The sequence below is a fragment of the Lineus longissimus genome, chromosome 14 (genome assembly GCF_910592395.1).
Source record: "Lineus longissimus chromosome 14, tnLinLong1.2, whole genome shotgun sequence".
NCBI classification, from domain to species: domain Eukaryota; kingdom Metazoa; phylum Nemertea; class Pilidiophora; order Heteronemertea; family Lineidae; genus Lineus; species Lineus longissimus.
The window spans coordinates 431,695-444,858 of NC_088321.1; the positions used below are offsets into that span (position 1 = coordinate 431,695).

Sequence of the window (13,164 nt, forward strand, 5' to 3'; positions counted from 1 at the left end):
ATCGTACCACACTTCAAAGTGCTTCTTGATCTCAACCAATCGTTTTCAAAGTATGCACAACTGTTTTGGGTCTATAAGGAGTGGAGACTTCTTCTTCAATACGTTTATTCTTCTCCTATTTCACTAGTAAACCATGTTTTTCTGAGAGCGTCGAACATCTTTCCAATTTCGTTTTTGCCAGCAGTGTTAACCACCAAGCTACGAGGCTCCTCTGTACAAACTAAATAAAGTCATGCATAGTCAAGTTAACTTTGTCTTGAACTTTGAATAAGTTTGTCTGTGAAATCTTTCCTCACCATATAATATCCTGGTAGTAACTTCTGTAAGAACTCGGCCTCTTTATGTTGAACAGTTTTTATAATAAATTCATCGTCACTTGTGATGTAGAAGACGGAACCGCTGGCACCAGGGTTGGACAACTCTGTCATTGGTTCATTACACATGGAATACTGGAAGGAAAACATGGTCATTATCAGAGACACCTTTCTATTGTATGGTTTTCACTGCATGTCATAATGCAAGAGACCCCCCCCCACCAAACGTTTTTAGATCAGTGCAGTATTGGTTGCCAACTTCACCTCCCAAGACCGTCTGCAAAGAAACAGCCTGGAGCATGAGCTTGAACCTCGTCCCCACAAAACCTACCAAGAAATCGTCGGGCTGAATGTCGAACATCTCCCTGAAGTAACGAAACGCCATCGGCGCATAAGTCTTGAATCGAAAATCACTGTAGTGGTGGGCCGGCGTCAAGTTACTGCCCTCTCTGAAAATGGAGGAAGAAATGTTAACAAGATGGCCGATCGTGTCTGTCTTGTAAACAGTGACAGAACAGAGACAACTGACAGGTAACACGAGACATGAGCTATCATTGTGAGTGAAGATTGCCTCCACGATGGGGAAACCTGATGCCTTGATGATGGGGTGTTGCCATCGGTCTGTACAGACTGCAGACTCAGGGGAGAGTGCAGCCAACACAGAGAGAGGAAGTTATACCATCGTTATTATTACTGAGAAACCGTGAAGAGGAGGACTTGACCTAGGTCAACTGACCCATTCACCCCACAAAGGTGCCAGCAAAGATCGCCCAGACTCCCCGTGGATACGCTCCCCATGCCCTTGAACAGTGATGAAGTAAGTCCACCCTGATAGTCGAGCCGTACCACTAGCTTACTTCACCCGCGAGAGATCAATAGAGCTTCCTCGTCATTATTACACGCATTGATTGATGCAGACGGTATTGATTCCTTGATTCCTCTATATTGTGTAAAATCTTGTCTCGTTCATCTGCGTTCAAGAGGCCATGCTCCAAACGGCTCAACTGACCACTGTACGATGGACGCCGTGCGAATATCCACAAAATACCAAAATATGCTCCAGAGGAAATTTGTTAACCCTTCTGTTAAAGTAATTTCAATCAATTTAATGGACTTAAAACGTGCTTCTTGTATGGTTTCCCAAAGACTTATATCCATGGCAACCAAACAGGATTGGTATAAACAATCACCTTCCATCATTTGATCAATGTTTTCGCTTGACTTCTGCTTTCATGTTCCCCGCCTCTAAGTGTTTTGTTTAGCGTTACTTCAATGAGGCTTGTGCGGCTGTGCAACCACAAGCTGTTTACTGGAGAGGCTTTTCCCAGCTCAGTGTTTGTACTTGGGGAACATGCCATGGAGGCGTTGGAAAATACACAAGAAGTCAACAAGTGAAACTGTGAAGCATACACAGTTCAAGGAACCACGACAGGAGACTAAAACAAGGCCAAACGTGTCTTGTAATATCTACCCCGAAGAATTCACTATCAACGATAGGGAACTCTTGCATTAGAACACCAATCTGCGTCTTCCACCTTGGGGGCATGAATACCTGGGGGCATGAATACCTGGGGACAAGGAACTAGACACCAACCAAATAGATAAACCTCGTGCCTAAGGGATTAATACCTACCCAGGAAAGAACACACTGTCAACGATGGTGAAATCTTGCATGAGAACATCACGTTCTGGCTTGGATGAAAGTCCTCCGATACTTTGGCCGATCCCCAGTTGGATTGCGGCCATAAGCTCCGAGGTGGGTTTCTGTAAAATATTTCAAAAGTTTGTGAATTTGCGCAGTTTTTGAGTGAAAATGATATTAAATTCAAAATGAATACACTCGTATATTAGCAATTAAAAATGATTTCTACGGCACATGTGATACTGTCACTTTAAATTCATATCTTGTCAATTACACCCAATGCCAACACAAATTTCTCGACAGAATTACAATCTGTCCACGATCTTGTGTGAATTCTAATGCAATCAATGACCAAATACTTCAAAAGTTAAAAAATTATCCAATCAACTGATGTTTCAAACATGTATTGTTGCATACTAATTTTCATATTTTTCCAACCCAGAGATGATAATTTACAAACTAAGAAAAGTCAAACATTGAACATTTATTATCTGTTTTGACTGGTTTGACAAGCACTCAGGCTAGAGTCCACCCATTTAAAATGATAATGTATGTCGGAATTGTCTCCAGCTCCGAAGCACGAACCGATGGTCAGATTTCTTTAAAGTTTGTTTACATTGACCAGAGCTCCCCAAACAAACAGGATCTTCTCATTTTAGTAACCACGGTAACGATATAAAGTTTTTGTATCCATTTTTCCAAAACAGGCATTGTGCATTAGATTAGATATTGTCCTCTCAGTAAGGTTTGTTCTCCATCAATCTTGATGAAATGTCCACGTAATTAGGTTTTTGTGCCCATCTGCTCTACGAGAGAATGAAACAATGACCAGAAACAGAATATTGCCAACATGGGGGGGGGGGGGGCTAAGATGCTGAAGACATTTATTTCCCTTCTGCACTGACGATGCAGAACTCCTAAAATCATGTTAGGTTGCTAAGCTCCGATCAATAAAAACTCAACTTTAAAGAAATGCGACAACTAGTTAGCGCTCCAGAGCCCAAAATGACATGTACAGATCATTTACGAATGGTCCATACTCATATTTAATAACAATAATGATCTATTTATACATCCACTCACAACAATCACACCTAAAGATCACAGACAAACAACTCACCTTGCAGTTGCCATGGTTACGGCACTTTTAAGGAAAGAAATCTGCCACACGTACTAGTTGATGTTTACTTCCCTCGTGTTTGCATCTTTGGAACTTTCTCCAAAAAAAACCTAGAAACTGTTCTACCAAAGATTCCATTAACCGATTCCATTAACCGATTCCATTAACCGATTCCATTAACCGATTCCATTAACCGCCATATATCGGAGGCTTTGTGATTCACCTGGCGTCCAAAATTACCTCGAGACAAAAAAATATTGCCAAAAAAAATTTTTGATTGGAAAAGCTGGAACATCTACAAAAATGAAAATTTCATTTTTTTTCAAAATTTCTTTTTTTTGATAAATTTTTTTCGCAAATCACAAAAGTTAAGAATTATGAAAATTTTGCGACCAACACTAAAAATTTTTTTTTCAATTTTTTTTTTTATAATAGTACATGTTTGAATCATGATCATTTGCAATGGATGCCTCTGCACTCCTAAGACAAGACCCAGATAGTGAGGTGGAGGGGGTTTATAAGATGAAACAAAAGCGCTATTAACCATAACCGTCTTCCTGGCATAATTATAACAACCCCTTTGAAGACTTATAACCACATCATCGAGTAGGCAGCATATTTTGCAAGTGAAACAAGATCATTTTCCCCTCAGGAATATTCCGTCAAGAAAAATACGGCAGAGAGTCTTCAATTGGTAATTTTCACAAAGACGCCCTTTTCAAGAGGCATGACGAGAGCGGCCATAAAGGAGATTGCAAAGCCTGACGGCAATGTATCGACGAAAACAAAAATGACAGTTGGAGAAAGGAAACAGTGTTTGTAATCATGATGAGGGGGCGTTCTTCCTACTAACGCAGAGGTGTAACGTCTCGATAAGACACCATGGGATCTTTGATGCCACCTCCAGTCAAGACCAATTGAGAATAGTGCGTGACCTTTCATTGAGACTTTTATGACCTCAAAGGTCACTGCAAGAAAACATCGATTGTCGATGACCCTCGAAGAAATGTATAGACCTTTCAACCAAGATGGTTGCTTCAGTTTCGGCGTACACCGGTGTATATCTGCTCTTACTCACTCATTCACTTCGCTGGCCCGCGTGGGAAGTATTGGTGAATCGTCCACCCAGCAAACTGCACGAGAGCAATGCCCTAACAAGGCAACGAGTAAGGCTATAGGAACTATATAGAGAAACCAGGCGGGATGCTGCCACAAAAATGTGGCAACCTATCAGAATCGTTGGAGTGGTTCAATTGGTCCCTGACTGCACCTATGAAAATATCCACAACAGATTTACAAAAGCACGACCACAACACCCAACATCTATTTCCATGGCACGGAAAAAACAACATGGATGAAAAATGTTCGTCGCCTCAGAGGCTGGGAGATCATTTTCGTGACGTGCTGCAGGCGTTTCGTTGAGATGAGTTGTAAACTCAGTAATTGCATCCTCAGCTGTTCAGCTAAATGTCATGATTCATTAGGTATTGCTCGAAATACACAGTTTTCTGACCTGTTTTTACTGGGGCGGGACTGTGCAGACAATGTTTGTGCATTCACAGAGTTCTCCACAGGGTTTTCTCAAGGTAGGGTGGTACCATTGACATTCAACAAGTTTTGCCAGTGTGCAACACAAGGTAGGGTTGCCAGCAATTTAAGGTGGGGTGGCCCGATAGAAGCCCTTTACAAACTTCTAGAGCAGGTGGCTCTTCCAAGGTAGGGGTAAGCGGCCAAGGTAAGACGCTTCATCTCTAGGGGGCTTGACCTGAACTGGCCCCATGGCCCTTGTGTCTGCTCAAATACGGAGAATATGCTTATGGTCACAGAAAGTAGCTGCAACATTGTCAAGAAATGACTCGGCAGCCTCAGGATGCAGACCAAACCAGAGATTCACATTATACGCACCTGAAAAATCAAGTACTTCACCAAGTCCTTCGCCCACATGTGTGTGACCCCTGACTTAGTATTCATCATTGCGTTATTGTAATGGTAGTAGAAATAATGTTTCTTGGATTCGAATAATCGTCTACTTGCGGTCAGATCATACCTCTGTTTCCCCTCATCATCCTTTTCGACTTCCTCCTCTGCTTCCCCAGGCGTAAGTTTCCTCCTACTTTTCCTATGCCTGTGTTTCCCACCCGTAATTCCCGACAAACTACGCGTATTGTCAGCTTCTGTCGAATCACTCCGGCGCACACAATAGTAACGATCAGACCTTGAAGCATCATCAAATTTCTTCCAAACGTTCGAATCGAGTTTCTCATAATGATAACCGAAATCACTATGACGCGTAGTTTGGAGACGCTGGAAGCCATTTTCTGGTATTGCATCGGACATGCGGCTCACACTAGAATACGTTGAAGATCGCCGTGAATTCGCCTGGTGTGATCCGCGATCTAAAGCGTTATCGCTATGAAACTGTACCTCATACTCTCGGGGGGTAGAATGAAGTGCGTTATCACTTTTGACCATGCCACCTACATGACCGAGGGAGTACATCTGGCCCAAGTCTGGGTTCCACGCGGAGGCCCGCCGATGAGAGAAGAGTGGCGCCGACACACCGGACCACTGACTTGACGCATCAGAATCCTGCCGTCGATACCAGTTACGATTATATCGATGCGAACTAGAATGTTTCGAACTGAAAAGATTCGCCTCAGACTCTGGTACTCCATGCTGAGCTAAAAACTCCTCAAATTCCTGCCGAGATGCTGGAGCACGATCAGATGTCTTGTCATGAAATATATAAGGCTCTGACCCCCTCTTTTTTGTTCCATGGGAACTCTTAGAACTCGGATAACCTGAGTCTAGACTTTCACGCCTTTTGTGTTTCCATACGCTATGCTCTGGAAAGAGGATCCTGTCCAGGACTTTTCCGTCGGCAAAAGTGTCTTCCTCGGGGAAACATTGGGCATAATATAAGCTTGCTGTCCGCTGAGGATGGGCAATATCTTGGTTGCTATCGTAAACATTCTTCCAGCCCGTAAGGTCGTCCGACGCAGAGATCAACCCATACGGTAATCTCATGGCGCGCTGTGATAAAGACCTTGGCCCAAGATTCCGTTGGTAAGGTATAGACTGCATGGATGATGTACTAGAGGTCCAGGATGACCGCCCTTGGGACGAGAACTCCTCATTTTCTTGCTGATCAAAAACCTGTGCGGTGTGGTCCGGTGACAACATCTGTCGAGAATTCAACGAACGACGCGCTAACACTGGACTACTTGGTGAACTCAAGACTTGTGTACCTCGCGAAATGTTACCTGCCCCATCAATGTCAGTAGCACCATCTATCACCAAAGATGAATTTTCGTCAGTCCTAGTCCGAGATTTCTTCAAATCTGGAACTTGGAGCCGACCCCCATCCTCTGACTGAACTGCTTCATCCACATATGCACGTTTCCAAGTGGACGACCAAAAGTAGTTGTGGCCACTTGCTGCATTAAAACTCGATGCTCCGCGTAGCAAATCTGAAGCGTTACGTTTTGCATATTCAGAAACTATTGTTTTGTAGCTCTGGTGCAGACGCTGTGCAATGGACTTATCCGGAGATGAGGCACAGATTTGGCAAAGTTCCGGCTGATCACATGGCCAGGAATCTGTGATGGTTCCTGGCTTTCTCCTAGCCCCTTGAGACAGAGTTGGATCAACCTTTTCGATGCTTTCAAACTTTGCAACATCGAAACTATCATGGGGGGAATCAACTAGAATAGTGGGCTGAGCTGGTTTGGCCATTTTTCCTCCAATCTTAGCGGCAGAGATGGCGACAGCTTTCTCCACCTGGGGCATGACCTCTCCCTTTTCAAAACTAGACAACCTATTCCTGACTAACTTCTTTCTTTCCAGTAGTTCTAATGTGCTTTCAAGATACCTGTCTAGTTCATTTAGAACTCCTGTCACTGACGCCTGGCTCTCAGTACTTATTTGTTTCACAACTTTCTCATGAGAGGTTTCATCAGCTTCTTGACTTGGAACATTGTTACTCCTGATGACACTAGTTTGTACACCAATGCCTTTGTCTATGTTAGAGATATCTTTAAGATCTACAGAATCTAGTGCAGATTGATCACAGTAACTTTGGCAGTCTGTCCTATCACTCCGACTCACCATAGCACCTGCCCAGCCGGCACCAGGACCAATCTCACTAATCTCTTTGCCCTCACCTGCAAAAGCTGCCTTGTGTACCTGTTTAGAATGAGAACACACCACACCACTGTCAACATCACAAATCTTACAATCCGAAGTTAATCCACTCTCACTTTGTGCTGCTGGACTTAGCGCATTAACAATATCCTTTGAAGTTGAACCAGGTGCATTAATCCTTATGTCTCTGCCACATGGGTCATTAGGCCCCGGACCATGAAGTTTATCACTCTCACAATATACCTGCTGCCTCTTACATTTCAGCCCCTCCCCTTCCTTTTCAAGTCTGCATCCACCCACTTCACTTAGCTGATCACATATGCCAACACCACTAACACCAGTTCCCGAGGAACTAATTAGTGCTTTATCCGCATCAGTAATTACAGGTTCATCAGAACGAGGTAACGATCTCTTTCGATCGATTGTACTACGCAAACCACCCCGAGAAAAGTCCTTTGTTTTCTTTATTGAATTATCCACTGGTGACAACTTTGAAGACATGTTTTCAATGTTCTCCTCCAGGAACAGGGCTGATGACAACCCTGGACTGTTCTCCTTCGAAAGACCACCTTGACTCAAGTCAACAAACAGCCCAGCAGTTACCTTCTTCGCCTCTCCTTTAGAGAGATTATCGCGCTTCAAGCTCTTGCACGAACTTATCACATTCCCCATTTTAGAAGACTCGTCAACCACAGCACCAAATTCACAAATCAGACTTGCTGCCTTTTCTAAATCCAAGTTACCCATCGCAGTATAATCCAACTGTGAGAAAACAGGTCCATCAGTTTCCTTCTGACCAGAAACAAACCCTGGTCCGGAGTAATCCTCATCGCTTTTGCACCCATCATATTCTGAACCCTCCGCACTTCCCAGACCATGATACGCTACATCTACTTTGCTATCAATGCCATCAAGCTCATCATCAAAAGACTTACTGCGCACGGAACATACATAATGGCCAGCTTCCTTTTCAAAGGAGCTACCACGATCAGAGCGACGTTTTTCATCCTTAGAATCAGCATTAAAAGAATCATCACCAACAGAAGGAGAATTTTTATTATCATGACTCGTGTGTGTATAATCCGCTGGAGTATTTTTTATACTCTGTCTCAAATTACCTTGATTGAGAATTTCAGCGCCGTACGTCTCTAACGGCGCCAAGTCATCCATGCAAACCATTACATTTAAATTGGTGTAATCCTTTGAAATCGCCCAATTTGAATTTGTGGGGGCAGCAGCCTCAAAATCATCTGAATGGTCACAATGAGAATCTGAATAACTTTGTTTGTCACCAGGACCAGGTTTTCTCCAAATTTTTTGCAGTAACTCATCATTGCTTGAACCTGGCCTCACCACTGCCCCCTGTCCTGAAACATTTGCACCGCCAGATGAATATCCCTCATCCCGACCGGATGACTGATTTATCTTCTCTGCCATCACTGCAGCAACTGAGCCCAAACTCTGCGGCGACAATTTTCCACGATCTTCTAATAATCCAGTCGTGACAGAAGTTAATCCAGGTATCGCATTGATTTTCATGTTGCCATGGCTACGTGTCCTCACCCATTCTCCCCTCCCCGTCAAACTACCTGTAAGATCTTTAGCACAAAGGATCCAATTCGGTGCCATTTTCGGCCCTGGAAATAAATCACCATTAAAAATATCATCCACGTCCACATGTGGTCCTGTTTCCAATGCGTCCAGATTCATACTCTCAAGGGCTAATTTCACCCGCGGATCACAACCATGGACACTCGATGTAGAACTGTTATCTAATTGACTGGGTACGTAACTATCTGTTTCGTGGTTGTTTTCAACCTTTTGAGAAGAAGATCCAACCAATTGTCGATCCGGAATGTCACATGATAGCGCCAGTTTTGGTTGTGTGCTGTTTGTTATATTCCACCGCAAATTTTCAGTTTCATTTGTAACGTTTTCATTTTCTCCTATTGTCAATTCAGGGAGTGACTTGTGTGTTTGATTCCAAGGTCTATCTTTTGGAACATTCTGGGTGTCCCTTTGGGGCAGAAAAGGTTCTGATTTTCTTACTGATCTTCTCAACAAATTAACCCTCTCATTCACAACATCTCTATGAGATGATGACTCCCCCTGTTTATTCTCTTGAAAATTCATTTGTTTGATCTTCCCCAGTTGTTGTTTATAGACATCCAGAGAGTTTACCAAGTGTTTATATTCCTTCTGATCCACCTCCAGACTTGATGAATCCTCCAACAGTAATTCCTCTTTAACAGCTGCATCTGTGATAGATTTTCTTCCAAGGACAGCAAGATTGGTATTTACTTCCAAAACACTTTTGTTTGCGCGCTGAACTTTTGATCTTGAACTGGACTTGTCCAATTCAAGGTCGTTAGACCCAGAAACGTTATCACCTTGCTGTGACCGAGAGGAATATGCCAAAGTAAACCTAGCCTCAGTCCCAGAGCCATGAGCAATTTCTCTCCAAAGAGGCCCAGTTGTGACACTCCGGTCTCCACTATCTCTTGCGCTGCCAAAGTTATCCTGAGTGGGTGTATTTTCCTGAACGTGGTTGCTTGAATTTTCATCCCCAGCACTATAGGAGTATTTCAGCTTCGGATGACCACGTCTCTGCAGATTTGGTGAGGGAACACTGTCACTTTCAGAGTTCGTCCTTTGGGGTTGTGGCCACTTCTGCTGAGGTAGTATCTTCTGAAAGTAGTCTTCCAAGCTGTAGTGTCGGATAACAAACTCTGGTTCCTCGGCAGGTGGAGCCGAGGGTTCAGTTCGCGTGTAGTAGGTTCGGTTAAGCGTGGTGATTGGCTGGTTGGAATGACCAAGGTTTGTAGTCAATTGCTGCTCAGGGCCTACAATCTCACCATGACCGTCACCACTACTCTGATGAGCACACCACTGATGTGTCTCCCGTTCACTACTCCTATGAAGGTTCTCCAAGCTTGCACCCATACTCTGGCTTTGTGCCATCAACTCACTCCCAACAACATCTTCAAATCTCACACCATCAGACTGAGAGGTGCGGAGAACTCTTCTTGGCTTTATTTGTAATATAGCATCATATGGACTCACACTATCAGTTTCATAAGGTATAATGTCATCGAAGTCCCCCACATTCGTAGACTCTGTTCTCTCAGTACTCTGCCTTTCTTTGGGTCCAACATCAACCACGTCCATACGCCCATTGGATCCAAACTGCCGTCGGCGTGTTCGGGCCAACTCAGTTTCAGGCTGATCAAGCCACTCCATGCAAGCTGAGCTCGAAACATTTGAACCGTCAATGTCAAGATCTTCTGGTACTTTTGACCTTGATGCCAAATTCTGAAGGCTAGAGTCGACATTTTGTGGCTCAGCGATTGAGTTCTGTGAATTAGAACCAGACGAATCGGTTACATTAGGCTCTGACAAATTTCCCATGCTCCTGCTCCCGCGCATAGATGGCCTACCAAAACCGCTCCCATTGCAGTGTTTCCCCCTGGGCCATGAGCTTGCACTCTCGTCACTTGCATGACCTTCTGACGATGCTTCCTCAATCCCAGAAAGTTTCACCTCGTCATGCCCGACACGATAAAGTGGGATGCGCTTCTCTTCCAAGGCAGCATCATCTACATGCACTGGGCCAAACTCTTCAAAACTGTCTTCGAAACTCGCAAGTGGAGACACAGGTTCACTTTGCGGAACAAACCCATCCAAGGAGGTGGACCTATTCCCAGAAATATCAGGTGCCGAGACACTGGGCGTGACTAAATGATGCCGCTGAACTTTCGGCGATTCGAATTCAGCAAATAACTCTGATGTGAACTCCTCCTCAATGCTCTTCTTCTTCCTTTTGAGTCGAGGTGAAAAAAACGTGTGCATCTGGAAAACTTTCTTTTTAGTCTTTTGTTTTGCACCAACAGTTAATGCGTACTGTTTTGACTTTTTAGTCTTCGTGAAGAGTTTTAAGAACTTCTTTTTGGGCGTTTCGACCTTTTCAACGTTCTGATTGCTCATCGGGTGAAACACCCAATCCTCATCCCTGTTCCAGTTATTTCCATTTCCATTCCCATTGCTCAGAGAGCCGTCTGAATGAACGGTACTTGTATCATCGAAATCAACATTTCCCATGCCATGTTTCCGTAACGTCCGCTGCAGAAAACTTTTTATCGTCTTCTTCACCCTACCCTTTTGCAAGTTAGGATCAACCACAGAATTAGAGGACCCAGAAGCAGATGAACTGTTTTTCAATGTTCCTGAACTAGTGTCTGATTCGTTGCCACTCACATCACCATTTCCATTCGTAAATCGACCATTATCGACGGGGAGTCTCCGGAAGTCAAAAGCTTCCCTTTCCGGCTCCCATGGTGCAGCAGCTGCACCAGTGCTGCTGCCAAAGATGTCATAACCACCATATCGATTTTGCCGCTTCCGGTTTAATTCTTCATTATAAAACTGGACAAGGTTGTTGACCTTCGCCCTCGGTTTTGTCGATGATGAACTGGGACTTTCTTCCTCTGTATCCTTTCCCACATCCTCATCATCATCATCATCATCTTCGTCAACAGGACTATCGTAATTACGAGGCGGAGGATCGTTTAGAATGTATTCAAAAGTGGGCCTCAAAACTGGAATCTGCAGCAGATTCCCCGGTGATATCCTTGTGCGTTTCCGAACCAACTTTGCGTCATTCTCTACTTCCTTCAAATCTGCATCACCTACCGGCTGCTGGCGTTTAAGCAACGCCCTCTTCAAACTCAATTCAGAACCATCGTCGCTATTTTCTGCTGCATCTACCTGTACTTCAGGAATTAAGAATCTTGCCACGTTTGTTTTTCTGGTCCTGTCGATAGAGTCGTTGGCCGCACTGCTGCCGCTACTTTTGTTACTCTGAATCGTGCCGGTACTATACTGGTCCAAACTCCTCGTATCATAATAATCGTAGATGTCCTTGTCATGGACCTGAGAGCCTTCGTTCATAGCAAACCCAAAACGATGCATGTTGGAAGTTGTGTCCTCCAAGAATATGATAACGTTCCCAAAAGCTCTCAATTTCAAAGCATTTTAGAATGGTGCTGCAGGCCGGAAGCTGAGATGATTAGTCTTAAAAGAATTAGTCATGCAAACTCATAAGAACATGATGAAGGATAATTTGAGAACACACGAGTTGATCACAAAGATCTGATCTGCCGGTGGCACTTTTTCTACAGGCCTCGCTAATCCATCTGAGCTTCTTTTCTCTCGGAACTGTTGCACGGACAATCAGAGCGTGAGGTATACTCCATACGTCTCACTGCAGAGTTCATATTTCTATGATCAGATCAAACCAGTCATCTGCAAGCTGATGAATGTTTCTTGTTTTGTGTAAAGTGACTGAGGCTGTAATTAAGAGACATAAGATAGTAAATGAAAGCAAGAATCAATAAACACTAAGAATTAAGAACTTAAGAAATCCCTAAAGCACATTTTCTTTTGAAGGACAGCCCAAATTTTCCTCCTGGAGGAACTGAAGGAAAGTGACACATGTATAAGTTGCCCCTACAGGTTTTGCAATGTTATCGAAATCGACAGAACTGAAAATATATTCATAAAATTTCATACTAACCTCTGCGAGATAAATCCATGACGTAAATTCCTCAACTGCAGATCCACCCAACTTAACAATCGATGTCCAATAATTAGAATATAAGTATTACACATTTCCCATCCAGTTACAAAGAATACGATCAGTATCCACAAATATTTTTCTGATCAGTAATCCTGTATTTATTCACCAACACGGTGCAACACAGGGTGTCACAAAAAGTATTTGTAACAATCAGTTGTTTGGCGATTCCAGGAAGATGACCCGACTCCTGTCGGCATTGGACACCCTTTTTTGCGACATCTTGAATTGCTTTTAGAGAATCCGCAATCTAATATGAAAGTCAAATCCATTGGCACCGTCGTGAAGGAACGGAATCAACATGGAAGTTTTA

The 13,164-nt window shown here is 43.6% G+C and overlaps 1 protein-coding gene across 21 annotated transcripts in view; it reads right to left on the reverse strand.

Moving 5' to 3' along the window:
- Positions 1-13,164, reverse strand: part of LOC135499086 (phosphatidylinositol 4-phosphate 5-kinase type-1 alpha-like) — a 41,395-nt gene that overhangs the window by 21,470 nt on the left and 6,761 nt on the right. For 11 of the 21 annotated variants that reach the window (XM_064789745.1, XM_064789743.1, XM_064789739.1 and 8 more), the window contains exons 1-4: positions 4,982-6,180; positions 1,948-2,078; positions 646-763; positions 297-449 (exon numbers count right to left, since the gene is read on the reverse strand). In XM_064789745.1, the coding sequence (XP_064645815.1) occupies positions 297-449; positions 646-763; positions 1,948-2,078; positions 4,982-6,160 (1,581 nt within the window). In that variant the 5' untranslated portion in view covers positions 6,161-6,180. Of the gene's footprint in view, positions 1-296; positions 450-645; positions 764-1,947; positions 2,079-4,981; positions 6,182-13,164 lie in introns of those variants that run through there. The other 10 variants (XM_064789737.1, XM_064789732.1, XM_064789729.1 and 7 more) reach the window with 5 other exon arrangements.